A 14,259-nucleotide genomic window follows, 5' to 3' on the forward strand; every position below is an offset into this window, starting at 1 on the left:
GCATCAAAGACACAGCCTAACTCACAGCATGACAATACATCATATAAGATACTTATTAACAACGGGGCTTCTCAAAATGACACAGAGTCACTGACCCAGGATCTCTCCAGGCTTTTCTGAAATGAAACCACACAATTCTCTTAGAGCTGTTTCCCACATAGTCAGCCTGTTAGCTTTACTTTTCTGGTCATGTTCATTAAGCCCACACACGTGAGGGGAAAGAAACTGTGTGCCAACAGTTATCAACTCTGTGTTAGAGTCGTGTAGTTCATCATATATGATAAGTAATTTGTGCTCTGGGCTTGACACAGCCCATTCTGGGCACTCCTCGAATCTGTGTGGTGTCTCAGGGTTCAGGCTTATTCTGAAGTTGTCTCTTATCTTACTAATATATCCCATGATTTATAGATTTCAGTGGATACCAATATTTGTCTTCTTTTCTGTTCTGTGCTCTGACTCACTCAGTCTCTAAATAACCTATACTCTCTCTCTCTTTTTTTTAATAGATAACCCAAATTTTTAATTTTTCCTAAGAGTTACTGGAAACATAAATTTCATACCAACTGGTCCTAAGAACTTTATTTATACATTTTTTTCTTGTGAGCTAACACACTGCTCACAAAAGAATGTGCTTCACATAAACCATAAAAGCTTTCGTATACTTACTAAATGAATCATTTAGTCTTCAAAGTCATCCATTTTTAAAGTTATCTACTTAATTCCCTGATACAAATCACATTAAATAATGGTAGGTAAGGTATTTGACGTTGGAAATAATATCAGAGTATCATTTTTTTATATTGTCAGGTTGAATGGCATCAAAGACTAAAAAAGAAAACTGAGTCCAGAAACCCAAGATGGTTCCATAACTTTTTGCTGTTTTTTGAGTAAGCATGGTTCCCCAAGTTTACTAAAGTACTGTGAAATATTGTCCTACCTATTTTGTAACAAGAATCTAGTAGCAAAGCACATTACTTCACCTTTAAATAGTACACCAGAAGCTCATTCAGAGCTGGGTCAGCATTCAGATTCACAAGGAAGCATTTATCATCCCCAACTTTGATTCCCGAAGACTGAAGAGATATTCCAAGACTCTCAAGCTGTTTCTGTCGTTCCTGTAAATGTTATCAGAGAAGTATTAATTTCACAGCTATTGAGGCAGTGAGATATCCAAGCGTTTACATTACAATGTTACAATTATTCAATAGTGTTGTAATTCAAATACATTCTCTTAGGCTATGGCATTATAGATTTATTGCATTTTTCTCTTTCCAAACTATATGATTTTTTTGTTAATTCTAATTTTATTTTGAAAAATAAAGTCTATTACATATAGTAACTAATTGTACTAGTGAATTCTCAGTTTTCATTCTTGAAAATATCTAATGTCTTGAATTCATCTCATTTAACTCTATATATATAAAAGCAAAGGTGTGTGCACTTTCCTCAACCGGGATCCTTCTTAAAAGCAAAGGAGGATCAATACACTCTCCTGCTTGACATCTTCAGTGACCTCCCAATCAGGATAAAGGCCAAACTCCCTCAGTAAGGATCACAAGGCCTTCAACCTGGCCTGCTTCCCCTCTGGCTTCATGTCTTCTCACTCCTGTCAAACCCGGCACTACATGAAACAAGTTCCAGGTCCTTGAGAGTGCTAAGAATGTTCTCTGGGCTGGGTGTGGTGGCTCATGCCTGTAATCCCAGCACTGTGGGAGGCCAAGGCAGGCAGATCACTTGAGGTCAGGCATTCAAGACCAGCCTGGTGAAACCCCATCTCTACTAAAAATATAAAAATTAGCCAGGTGTGGCAGCAGGCGCCTGTAATCCCAGCTACTCGGGAAGGTGAGGCAGGAGAATCACTTGAACCCGGGAGGTGAAGGTTGTGGTGAGCCGAGATCATGCCATTGTACTCCAGCCTGGGTGACAGAGACTCCATCTCAAAACCCCCCCCAAAAAAAAAAACAAAAAACAAACAAACAAAACAAACGTTCTCTGTGGTCTCGTTAGCTGAAAAGATTTTATACCTCTTTCTTCTATCTGGAGCAGACGTGTTCTACTTCGAAACTGTTTACCGGGCCATTTCTCTCACACAGGACTGTGTGCTGTGTGGGTATGGATCCTATCTTATATACTGTTGTGTTCCCAGCACTTAGCACAGTGAAGGACACATGGCGAGCACTCAAAACATCAGTGTGGTGAATTTATCCAAAAACAAACAAACTTGCATATGCACTCAAGCGTTATTTTCATAACACGGGCCTTTCCTTTTTTGTGCCTGCCTCTGAACCCATACAATATATGAACATCTGTACATCATAAGGATATGGGCGTGGATCTCACAACCAGATGCTCTGTAGTTAGGGTACAGTCGGGGCTGGAGAGGGTATCTTCAACTATGGGTAAATAGCAAGTAGCAATGAGTCAATCACCCAAGACCTCTGATTCTGGGGAAAGGCAAGACAAACTAAGTCATTTAACTACAGCCACAAAGTAAGTTTGCAGCATAATTAAAATAAAGTTTCACAATTTTGCTATTTCTAGGCATGCCATTGTAATTTATACAATCACTGCAACTCAGCCAATATATCCTGCCTAGAAGTATACTACCACAAAATTGAAATGTGTATTTTGGTCCTGGGTCTTCAAATCAAGTCTTTAAATCCAGTTCTAACAAAAAGAACTACAGGGTTCTTTCAGAAGTTTTGAGTCATTTAATGCTAACCATCAGAGTTTTCTGCACTCAATTCCAAGAAGTGATTCTCCTTGAAAAAGACTCATGTCCATAAGATGAGGTAACTAACTATACCTTTCTCTAAGTTATCCTAGTTATCACTGTTTTACGCTACTTCCCTGTGCATATTTCTGTCATTTGAGATTCTATAATGGTAAAAACGCTACAAAATTTTTGTCAAAGCCAAAAGAGGCACAATGGTGGAAAACTGTCAATTCATTATTCCGTTTGCCACCAAAAACTAAAGTTTTAAATCATCTAAAAAAATTACAAATGTTTGTAACATCTAGGAATCAGCTCATAACAAAGTACTATATGATAAAATACAGTTTACTGATATCATCAAATATTGCTTCTGATATCAGGGGTTGGTTAACTTTTCCTATAAAATGTCGGATAGTAAATATTTAGTCTTTGTGGGCCATGGGGTCTCTGTCTTATTCACTCCTGCTGCCGAAGCCATACATAATACATAAACATATGAGCACAGCTATATGACAAAAAAATTTACAAAGGCAAGTGGCAGACCAGGTTTAAATCACATGCATTGTCTGTCAACCCCTGATCTATCTCAAGGTTTTGATTTCACTTAAGTGTGTACCTTTTAATGGGAACATAAAAGATAAAAATAAGGGACAATGTGGTATAGCAGATATGGCACTGGAATTAGAAAATACTCATCTTGAGTTCTTTCTATGCAAAAATATTACTGAGCATACAACACTAAAAGATACAGTCTTTTTTCTTAAGAACTTACAAACTCAACAGGGACTAAAACTATACATAACAATTAAACAATGGTGAAGTACTGGATGATGTAAGGGTCAAAGGGTGCAGAGGCTGCAGAGAATTCTGTGGTAGTGCCATCCGAGGGCTTGCACCCCACAGGAAGATGTTACAGAGCCCAGAGGACCCATGGAGAACCCAGCTAACTTGCAATTGCCCCCAGAATGATGTGAGAAATCCTTCAAAAAAGAAATTCATTGAATTCAGTTTGCCCAGAAATTGCCAAATTTATCTGACCATGGACCATGTCAACTGACATGTCTCAAGTCATCGTCCAGAAGACTTATTAACACTTTGTGGCTCTACTGTCAGAAATAGATTTTGGAAGATATCAGTTTGGATTAGGAAGAGGTAAGTGATCAAGAGACCACGTTTTTTCAATGAGAAAATAAAAACATTCAGCAGCACTAAAGCCTGGGAGCTCTGGAAGGTAAGGCATTGAAGGAGCTTTTGAATAAAATCAGGCAGAGCCCCCAAAAGGGACCCCTGAGAGAGGAAAAGAAAAGGTGCCAACACTAAGCTCCCCAAGATGTAGGCTCACTTAGACTTGCCCTGTTTTCTATCAGCACAACAACTCATGACAACAAATGTTTACTGTTGCAGCAGCTCAGAATGGCTCACACAAAGTAGCTTCCAAACGGGACAATTATTAGAATGACTTATAATTTATAAAAAACACAGGGAGATATGCAATGAGAAATAGTTTTATACACTGATCTCTTCTCTATAATTTGAGGGATAATGCTTTAAGATAAGCCAATGCAGGGACACAAAAACAACACTGGCCATATGCTGATCTTTAATGAAACCAGGTGATGGGTAACTGTAGATTTAGTATACTCTTCTCTAATTTTTACCTACTTTGAAAATGTCTGCAATAAAAATGTTTTTAAAATCTATTTTAATCCCAGTCTGTGCTAATATAACATCCACTTTATGCTAAGTAACAACAGTATCATCCTACAACATCTGATACACAGATTGATTCTGGACAGCACATTTCAAGATGGAATCTACTGAGTGAAAACAGATTGAGCAAGTTCTATATATTCTCTAATACAAGGAACAGTTAAAAACAACAGGGAATTTTAACTTAGAAAAGGAAGAGGAAGAGGCAGAGAGATGACTTTAAATAGATGAACAACTTGGGTAGTAACAGTCCCTATCTTGTTAGACTACTGAGAGGATTACATCAAGTTCTGTAGTTAAAAGTGCTTAGCATAGGGCTCAATACATAAGTGTATCCAATAAACGCTGGCTGTTACTGCCATCACCAGTTACCGTGTTTGGGTGGGACACTTATGCTCTCAGCTACAAAAGAGCAAACTAGGGCCAGTGAGTAGAAGTAAAAGAATAAAAGACTGATTCAATCGCTACTATTGGAGTTGTCTGATTATGAAAAGCCTGTTAGATGGGGTCCTGAGCTCCACATTACCATATGTATTTCTGAAACAGTTGGAAAATCATGAAACAGGAAAGCCACAGTGTAAATCTATTATTAGGTAGACAGACTTTTTCTCCCAATGCTAAACTTAACTAGATCTTCCTAGACGAATTCTAATGTTCCTACCCTAAGATGTTTTTTCTTTTTTTTTTTAGATGGAGTCTTGTTCTGTCACCCAGGCTGGAGTGCAGTGGCACGATCTCAGTTCACTCCAATCTCCACCTCCCGGGTTCAAGCGATTCTTGTGCCTCAGCCTCCCAAGTAGCTGAGACTACAGGTGTGTGCCACCACGCCTAGCTAATTTTTGTGTTTTTGGTAGAAACAGGGTTTTGACATGTTAGCCAGGCTGGGCTCAAACTCCTGACCTCAGGTGATCCACCTGTCTCGGCCTTCCAAAATGCTGGGATTACATGTGTGAGCCATCACACCCAGCCACCACCCTACGATTTCATAACTATCACTGTTACTAGAAAATGGTGAGAGACAGTCACCTCAGATTTAGGAATTTCATCTTACTTTCACTGGGTTTTCACATGGAACCAAGAAGTTCATGGCCTAATATCTATTAGCAGTATTTTTTTTTTTCTTGGCCACATGCACTAGATGGAGTAATTTTGAAATTTCAGGAAGTTCCTTAGGTCTCCAAAGCACTAAATAGAATGCGGTGTTAAGAGCCAGGGGCTACAAAGGAGTTATTTCATTAAATTTTTTTTAAAGATTACTGATACTAAAAAATTATTTCTTACATAAACAATCAAGTGCAATTATATCCTGTTTATCCTTCAAATTAATTTTGCAAAGTATAGATTCTTTCAGATCTAGATTCCTAATGATAGTGTGAGATTTGCCATCAGCCAAGCTGAAGATCAAAAAGGAACCAGAAACACCATGTGTCCCACTGTGCAAACTGCCATGAGGTTTCATGCGCTTCATCATCAGGAAACACGAACCTGTGCAATCTCCTCCGTTTTCCTTAATTTCTCCTCCCAGGTCACAGTCATTTCCTGGATTAGCTTCTCAGATTCTTCCAGCCGGTCCTTTAGCTCTGGAGATTTCATTGCCTACAAGCAAAATGTTTACTTCATGAAATGTCTAGAAGATGCCCTGGAAAAAGAAGTGGCCAACTCTAAAAGGACAAAAGTAACAATCTGCCTCCTCACAGCTGAATGTCACGCTGAGGTCTGACATCTACTTCGATTGTAGATCGAAGTACCTCGATTGTCTGAGGACCACAAACTCACTGAGTTATCCAAAATATGCCCAAAAAGAAGGCTTTTTCCTTTTCTGCCACTCTATTGTGAAGATATAACTACATTTAAGGATGCAAAAATGTAAAGCTTCTAAGGGTTTATCTTTAAAATCCTAATAGGTTATACATCTAGACTCAGACACATGATTCATTCTAGCCCTTATTGATGACTTCAGGAATTTATCCACATATATACAGACTAAATGTGTACATGTTGCAGACTGGATGGTGTTATTAACACCAAGGAGACAACAGTCTTCATGGACTATAAAATTATTCCTATAAAAACAGGATAAAATTCAACAGGTAAAAATACGATCAAGATAATCATCTTGACCATGTAGCTTACTGATTTATTCCCAGAAAACAGGTATGAGAAAGAAAGCAAACTCCAGAAAGAGCCCCACAGTGCTGAGTAACTGTGGGAAGAGAACTGCTAATGAAAGTAGGAATCCTGGCCGAGCACGGTGGCTCACGCCTGTAATCCCAGCACTTTGGGAGGCCGAGGCGGGCGTCCGTGGTGGCGTGCGCCTGTAATCCCAGCTACTCAGAAGGCTGAGGCAGGGGAATCACTTGAACCCAGGAGGCAGAGGTTGCAGTGAGCTGAGATCACACCATTGCACTCCAGCGTGGGCAACAAGACTGAAACTCCACCTCAAAAAAAAAAAAAAAAAAAAGTAGGAATCCTGAATCTAATATTTCATTCCACTTTCCCAAGAGAATGAGCACTTGGGATTGCAGGTCAGAGTTGGTAGGTTTTCAAATTTATTAATGCAACATTATCCATTACAGAATACACAGAAGACAGCTGTAATAGAGTACCACTAAATACATGGGTACTTCTACTATAAAATATTTTCTACAAACATAATTAATCCACAACATGGAAAAGCTAGATTATGAAGGTGTAGAAGACTCAAGATTTTCATTCCGACTTCTACCAGGTAACAAATGAGATTCAACAAAAATCCTGCTCTCCATCATTTTCTGCACAAAAATTAAAATTACATACACATGGTCTCCAGCATCTCTCTTCCTCTCCTATTCTATTTTACCTCTCTCTTTTGTCTGCCGCCTGAATAGAAATGCAAACATTTTCTCAATTCTATTTGCTCCTGTTCAATCTTTTTAACATCTGTAAAACCTCTTTGGAATTCTAATATGACAACCTTCCTTTATTTATTACTCATCCCAAAGTTCTCTTGCTGTAAGAAATTCACAAATTTTAAGTAGAGTACTCATCCCTCACAGCCCAGGGGAAGGAAATTCAAGCTCTAGGCTGATTCATCTTCCTGGACTCACAGGGCGCACACGGTGGTGCCTCCTACCTCTGCTTTGGTCAGCTGCTCCCGGAGTTTCTCAACTTCTTCCCGGAGATCCCGGATAATTCGGGCATTAGGGTCCTCATTCACCACAGCGTGGTTTACAATGTGCTTGGCTCGATCTGCATACCGCAGAGTTGAGAGGGTTTCATCATAGTTATCAGCTGCAGGACTCACAGTAGCCACCATGGCGGTCTTGCTGTTACCCCCAAGGCTGTCCTACAGGAGAAAACAGAAAGTTGAGTAGCATATTAAAGTTGGAAGAAGACGTCATATGAGAAACCTGAAATCAGAAATGGTGAACAAATTTCCCCAGGTCAAACACATTCAATGACAGAGCCAGGGCTAAAATGCAGGTGTATGGACTCGAGTCCTGCACTGTTTCTTCTCTGCCAAGCCATTGTACTAAAAATAGGGAGTTTTAGCCTTTGATAAAGGATGGCGAAATGTCATGAAACCTACCTTTATTTTGGTTTAACACAAATTAATTCTAAGCCATCTGCCCTGTTTTATAGGCAAGATGATACCACAAGAACACAGACTACTCGGAATAAAAAAGGACTCCTTAAATGCCTCCAACATCTTCCTTAGAGGAACAAGCATGATACTTACTTGGCAACCTCCTCCACAACCCCCTGTACTGGGAGTCTCTGTGAAGCCTAATAATGGCTTAGAAAGTTGCTGTTACAAGCTATCAAGCACCTTGTAAAGTTTTTAAAACATAAGGTACAATTATAGTCTCACAAAAAAGTATGTTAAAGCAACTTCATTTTCTTCGCTCTGATAGCACTTCAAAAGCTACTAAGATTGCAAGTTCTACTACAGAAGCACTTCCACCGTTCAGACAATGGTCCTGAGAAGAGATACTGTCTTCATGACACTCAAACTGCTAAGTACAGTGAAACGGCTTTAGGACCGACTGGCTTCCAACAGAATGAAAAACCACCCTCGCTTGAGAACATTAAAAATAGAGATTTAACTCAAGCACAAAACTAGACTTGGGGCATCAAGCCCACTGCGCTCTGCTGCACCACAGACAACGCTGCCTATGCAGGCGACCTCCTGGCGCCCACACCCTAGTACTCTCCGCTTCCCCTGAGGGTGGCCAGGACTTATTCATCGGTCTCCAAGGAATGAAAGTGATGGCATGTCACCTCTAAGGGTAGATTCAAAGAAGATGGTGGCTTCTGTCTTGGGTGTTTTCTTTCACTCTGGGGGAAACGGGCTGCCGTGAAGTGAGGCGGCCCTATGAAGAGAGGCCCACAGGCACGAGTTTGGAAGCAGATCTTCTGGACCCTGCTGACAACCATGTAAGTGAGCAGACACCTCCCCACACCGGTCATGCCTTGAGATGATGATGACGGCAGCCCCCCATCCCCAACACTTTAATTACATCCATGTGAAACAACCCGGCTAGAGCCACGTCATTAAGCCACACGCACCCGGAGTCCTGACCTATGGAAACCCTGAGACAATAAATGACTTGTTTGCAGCTGTTCCAGTCTGGGGGTAATCTGTTACAATCAATAGATAACTACTCATATATTAGGATACCAACCCAGGCTGAGACACATCATCAAAGCAAACAAACAAAAAGATTGAATATACTCTTTTTAGGAACAGAATGTCACTGAATGACAGACTCTCAAGATTAGAGGGAACACTCCAACGGGCCAGTAATGGGAAACTCACTAGAGCATAAGAAAGCTAACTCTACTTTGGGGCAGCATTAACCTATGGAAAACTGCTTTTGAAAATAAAAGGCTTTTCCAATCTTATTACAACGAAAATGCGTTGGAACAATCTATGATTTCCCCAGTCTTTCTGCACACACTTTACTTAGGTCTCCATCTTTTGTGAGTTCGATTTATCACAGAGCCTGGTTTTATCGGTGAGAAAACAGGTTTGTTCGGACAATGGAGGTTAAATCTTGCACTCTGCCTAAAAATCTAGAACTGGTAAGTTGAACAATATCCTAGCCCAGTTAGACTCTGCCTTCAAGTCCAACATGATTTCCACTCCCCCACAGCTGCCCACAATACACATTTGGTAACACAGAGAAAGTTCAGGCCTGAAGACTAAATAAGGTGACCTGACATCTTTCCAAATTATCTTGCCCTAGTTTCAGAAACAAAATGATTCCTAAGGTGTTACTAAAAGGTCAATATGATCACAGACAATATGTCCCTTATTCATATACCAGTGAAAGTTTGGTTTTCCACAGAAAACATAATTATATTGTTGAAGAAAATATAATTTAATGCATGACATGGGAAGAACTATAACTAATTTGGACTTTAGGAGGTAAAAGCCATGACTGTTTGCTTTGCTCTTCACTCCTAGACACTAATCTCACATAGCTGGTGCTCCAGATTTGGCAACTTCCAGAAAAAATTCATGAAGAGTCCCATGAACATGAATGAAATTCAAATGTGATATAACGAAAGCACAGGAATTCAATCTCATCGCCGTTTGGTTCACTGGCAGCATCGCGTTGTCCTCTGAGAACCACTGCACACTGTCAGCCCACGTGAACAGCAAATGCTCTCAGCTGAAAGGGGATTTGTAACGATAACTACCAAAGGAGAAAAGCATGTATATTGTGCTCCAATTTATGCTGAGAAAAGGAAACCTGGCAAACAACAAATGCTTGATATTTTAAAAGCCCTTGTTCATGGAGCAACAATACCCTTATGTTAAAAATGACCTCATGCCATCAGCAAAAAGGAAATCACAACAAAAGAACTGGCACTCATTCAAGGAGAAAGTAGAAAGTGTCTTGTTTACTCTTTAACTGTTTAGGCAAATCAGATGAGGTTTGTTTCAAAGGTGGCAACAGCAAATTAAATAGTCATAGGAAAGAATTTACTTTTGGAAGTCAGAATTTTTAAAAGCTGAAAGAACTCTGTGAAGACATATAATCCAATTATTTCATTTTACAGATGAGAAAGTGAGACCCAGGAAAACGAGAGACTTTTCAAAGGTCACAGAGCTGATTCAGAACAGAGCTGAAATTACTCATTCACTCGACTCTTCCTGGAGTTCACCACTAGGGAGGATGCTGGTAAGTAATACTATATAACAGGGACTAAGATGATAGAGATAAATACAATATGGTCTAAAACAAGCAGCAGAGAGCCAAATCTTGAAAGGTTAAGGAAGACTCTCACAGAAAGTGACACTTGAGACCCAAAGATAGAGAAGCATCACCCAGGTAAAGGGAGAGGGGAGAGGAGGGAGGAGAGACTGAAGAGATGGGAGGGGAAAGCATGTTCCAAGTGGAACAAGAGTAAAGTCCTAGAGGCAACACAACACTCATCACTTAGCTGGAATTTGTAACACCAAGAAGCACAAGATGAACAATAAAAAAAGTAAAGGGGGTCAGCTCATAAAGGACCTTGTAAGTCACACGCCATTAAAGAATTTGGACTCTATGTCTGGGCGCAGCGGCTCACGCCTGTAATCCCAGCACTTTGGGAGGCCAAGGCAGGAGGATCACTTGAGTCCAGAAGTTCAACACCAGCCTGGCCAACATAGTGAGACCCTGTTTATACAAAAAAGAAAAAAAAGGAACTTGGACTTTATCCTAAGGGCCTATAGACAGTTACTGAAAAGACTGAGGGTTAAAAGTATTAATGTAGAAAGATGTTGCAACCTAACCATGGAGAAAGGACTGGACTAAGAAAGCTCGAGGGAAATGACTGTCATCCAGGTGACAGATGAAAAGTGGCCTTCATTAGGGAGGTGGCAGTAGGAACGAAAAGAGGGAGATGAATTAGAAAGATACTCATTATCTGAGCACTCACTACCAGAAGTTACTTCACGTTAAGAGGCCCACATTTAGATGGTTATTCAGAGGACCAAAAATCATCTTAATATGAAATAGTTCTCCAGTGACCACTCAGCGAATGCGTAACCCTCATTTAATGGTTGTTCCATCCTCCCTGGGAGAAGAGCACTCACATCTATCCTGGACCAAATCACCAAGAAAAGCCACAGCTTCTCTCATTCTCAGATGTTACACACATTAAGAGCACAACACAATTACAACGCAAATATGAGGCAGAAAAAAAAAGGCGCTGTGAAACTGAAAATGTTATAGAAGATGGGCAATTGTACAAGTTCAATGGAAATTATGTTGAAGAATACAGGAAGTATGCCCATGTCAAACTAGGATCTGGGTGAGTCAGACTAAGAATTTAAGAAGGAAAAAGCAACAGGGACCTAAAACCCACTTTAAAGGAAAAGGATCTCCATTTCAACCAATTTGGAGAGAGCTCTGGGAAACTGCTTAAGCTCTGGAACATGTTTTGCGAAAAAAAAAAAAAAAAAAAGCCCCTATTTACGATCTTCTGTGAAGTCCAAATGACATTTAAAAAAATCATAATTTTTTTCTTTTTTTTTTTTTTTTTTTTTTTTTGAGATAGAGTCTCACTCTGTCGCCCAGGCTGGAGTGCAGTGGCACGGTCTTGGCTCACTGCAACCTCTACCTCCTGGGTACAATCGATTCTCCCGCCTCAGCCTCCCAGGTAACTGGGATTACAGGTGCACACCACTACTCCCAGCTCATTTCTGTATTTTTAGTAGAGATGGGGTTTCACCATGTTGGCCAGGCTGGTCTCAAACTCCTGGCCTCAGGTGATCTGTCCACCTCGGCCCCACAAAGTGCTAGGATTACAGGCCTCAGTGAGCCCCATGCCCAGCCAGATCACATACATTTTCTTTTCTTTTTTTTTTTTTTTTTTGAGATGGAGTCTCACTCCGTCACCCAGACTGGAGTGCAGTGGCATGATCTTGGCTCACTGCAAGCTCCTCCTCCCAGGTTCACAACATTCTCCTGCCTCAGCCTCCCGAGTAGCTGGGACTACAGGCACCCGCCACCACGCCCGGCTAATTTTTTTGTATTTTTTAGTAGAGACGAGGTTTCACCATGTTAGCCAGAATGGTCTTGATCTCCTGACCTCGTGATCCGCCTGCCTCGGCCTCCCAGAGTGCAGGGATTACAGGTGTGAGCCACCACGCCCGGCCAATCACATACATTTTTAAGGAAAAAGATAATGACAAATATTCAGCAAACACATGCGTTATTTTTAATACATGAAAGTTGCAATTATAACCTAAATTAACTAAACAGCAGATTAAGTGACCTTTTAAAAAATGTTATGGTTTCATTCTTCAAGTTCAAGTACTATGAACAGCTTTTTTCATTATTTTCTATCAAGGACTGGTAATATGAAGTGAGTATCCTTCTAATGAAAATTAACCTTTGATAAGAAGAGCACAGCCTTGGCAAAAACAGCTGCACAGTCAAGTCAGCAATGATTCCAATCCCGATCCTGCCATTCATTAGTTCTGCACCCTCCGTGTCATCTGACCACTGGGAACACCACCCTTTCCCTTCTGAGAAGGAGACGATACCCATGAAGCCCTTGGCATGGCACCAGATACTCCTGCAACAGGTGCTCCTGGCCTCCAGGCCAATGAAGCCACTCAGTGATTACCCGTGCCATTTTCACTATGTCGATTAAGTTAACAAAAGATATTTCTTGTTTTTTGGTGTTTTTTTTTTTTTTTTTTTTTTGAGAGGGTTGTCTTCCTCTGTCACCAGGCTGGAATGCAATGGCCTGATATCAGCTCACTGCAACCTCCGACTCCCAGGTTCAAGCCATTCTCCTGCCTCAGCCTCCTGAGTAGCTGGGATTACAGGCATGCACCACCACACCCAGCTAATTTTTTTATTTTTAGTAGAGATGCGATTTCACCATGTTGGCCAAGCTGGTCTCGAACTCCTGACCTCAGCTGATCCTCCCACCCAGGCCTCCCAAAGTGCTGGGATTATATAGGCATTAGCCACCATGCCCGGCAACAAAAGATATTTGTTGTTTTAAATGGACTCAAGTAGCAACACTGAAACAAGGACAATATATGATCAGGAAATGTTTCTGTGGAAAGTTTGAAGAAGAAGTATCTTATCAAGATTTCTTCTACAGGCCAGGCATGGTGACTCACAACTGTAATCCTGGCACTTTGGGAGGCCGAGGCAGGAGGATGCTCAAGGCCAGGAGTTCAAGACCAGCCTGGGCAACATAGCAAGACCTCATCTCTACTAAAAATTAAAAAAAAAAAAATTGCTAGGCATGGTGGTGTAGTCCCAACTACTAAAGGAGGCTGATGTGGGAGGATCACTTGAGTCCAGGAGTTCCAGACCGTAGTGAGTTATGACTGCACGACTGCACTCTAGCCTGGACAACAGAGAGACCCTGTCTCCAAAAAAAAAAGACTTCTTCTATTAAAAAAAACAAATTCCTGGCCAGTCACAGTGGCTCATGCCTGTAATCCCAGCACTTCAGGAGGCTGAGGCGGGTGGATCACTTGAGGTCAGGAGTTCAAGACCAGCCTGGTCAACATGGCGAAACCCTGTCTCTACTAAAAATACAAAAATTAGCCAGGTGTGGTGGTGCGCACCTGTAATTCCAGCTAATCGGGAGGCTGAGGCAGAAGAATCGCTTGAACCAGGAGGTGGAAGTTGCAGTGAGCCGAGACTGCGCCACTACACTCCAGCCTGGGCAACAGAGCGAGGCTCCGTCTCAAAAAAAAAAAAAAAAAAAAATTCATTTGGTAATGAAACTATTTAAAAAAAATTTTTTTTAAATACATATGTTTAAGGTATAGAGTACGTCTGATATATGTAAACATAGTAATATAATTGATTACTACATTGAAACAA

The 14,259-nt window shown here is 40.8% G+C and overlaps 1 protein-coding gene across 6 annotated transcripts in view; it reads right to left on the reverse strand.

Moving 5' to 3' along the window:
* Positions 1 to 14,259, reverse strand: part of KIF13B (kinesin family member 13B) — a 225,690-nt gene that overhangs the window by 90,832 nt on the left and 120,599 nt on the right. For all 6 annotated transcript variants that reach the window (XM_055348316.2, XM_004046843.5, XM_055348315.2 and 3 more), the window contains 3 exons: positions 7,539 to 7,751; positions 5,912 to 6,022; positions 981 to 1,115 (listed from right to left, as the gene is read on the reverse strand). In XM_055348316.2, coding sequence (XP_055204291.2) covers positions 981 to 1,115; positions 5,912 to 6,022; positions 7,539 to 7,751 — 459 coding nt within the window. The remainder of the gene's footprint in view (positions 1 to 980; positions 1,116 to 5,911; positions 6,023 to 7,538; positions 7,752 to 14,259) is intronic.

This window comes from Gorilla gorilla, chromosome 7, assembly GCF_029281585.2.
Source record: "Gorilla gorilla gorilla isolate KB3781 chromosome 7, NHGRI_mGorGor1-v2.1_pri, whole genome shotgun sequence".
Lineage (NCBI taxonomy): Eukaryota > Metazoa > Chordata > Mammalia > Primates > Hominidae > Gorilla > Gorilla gorilla.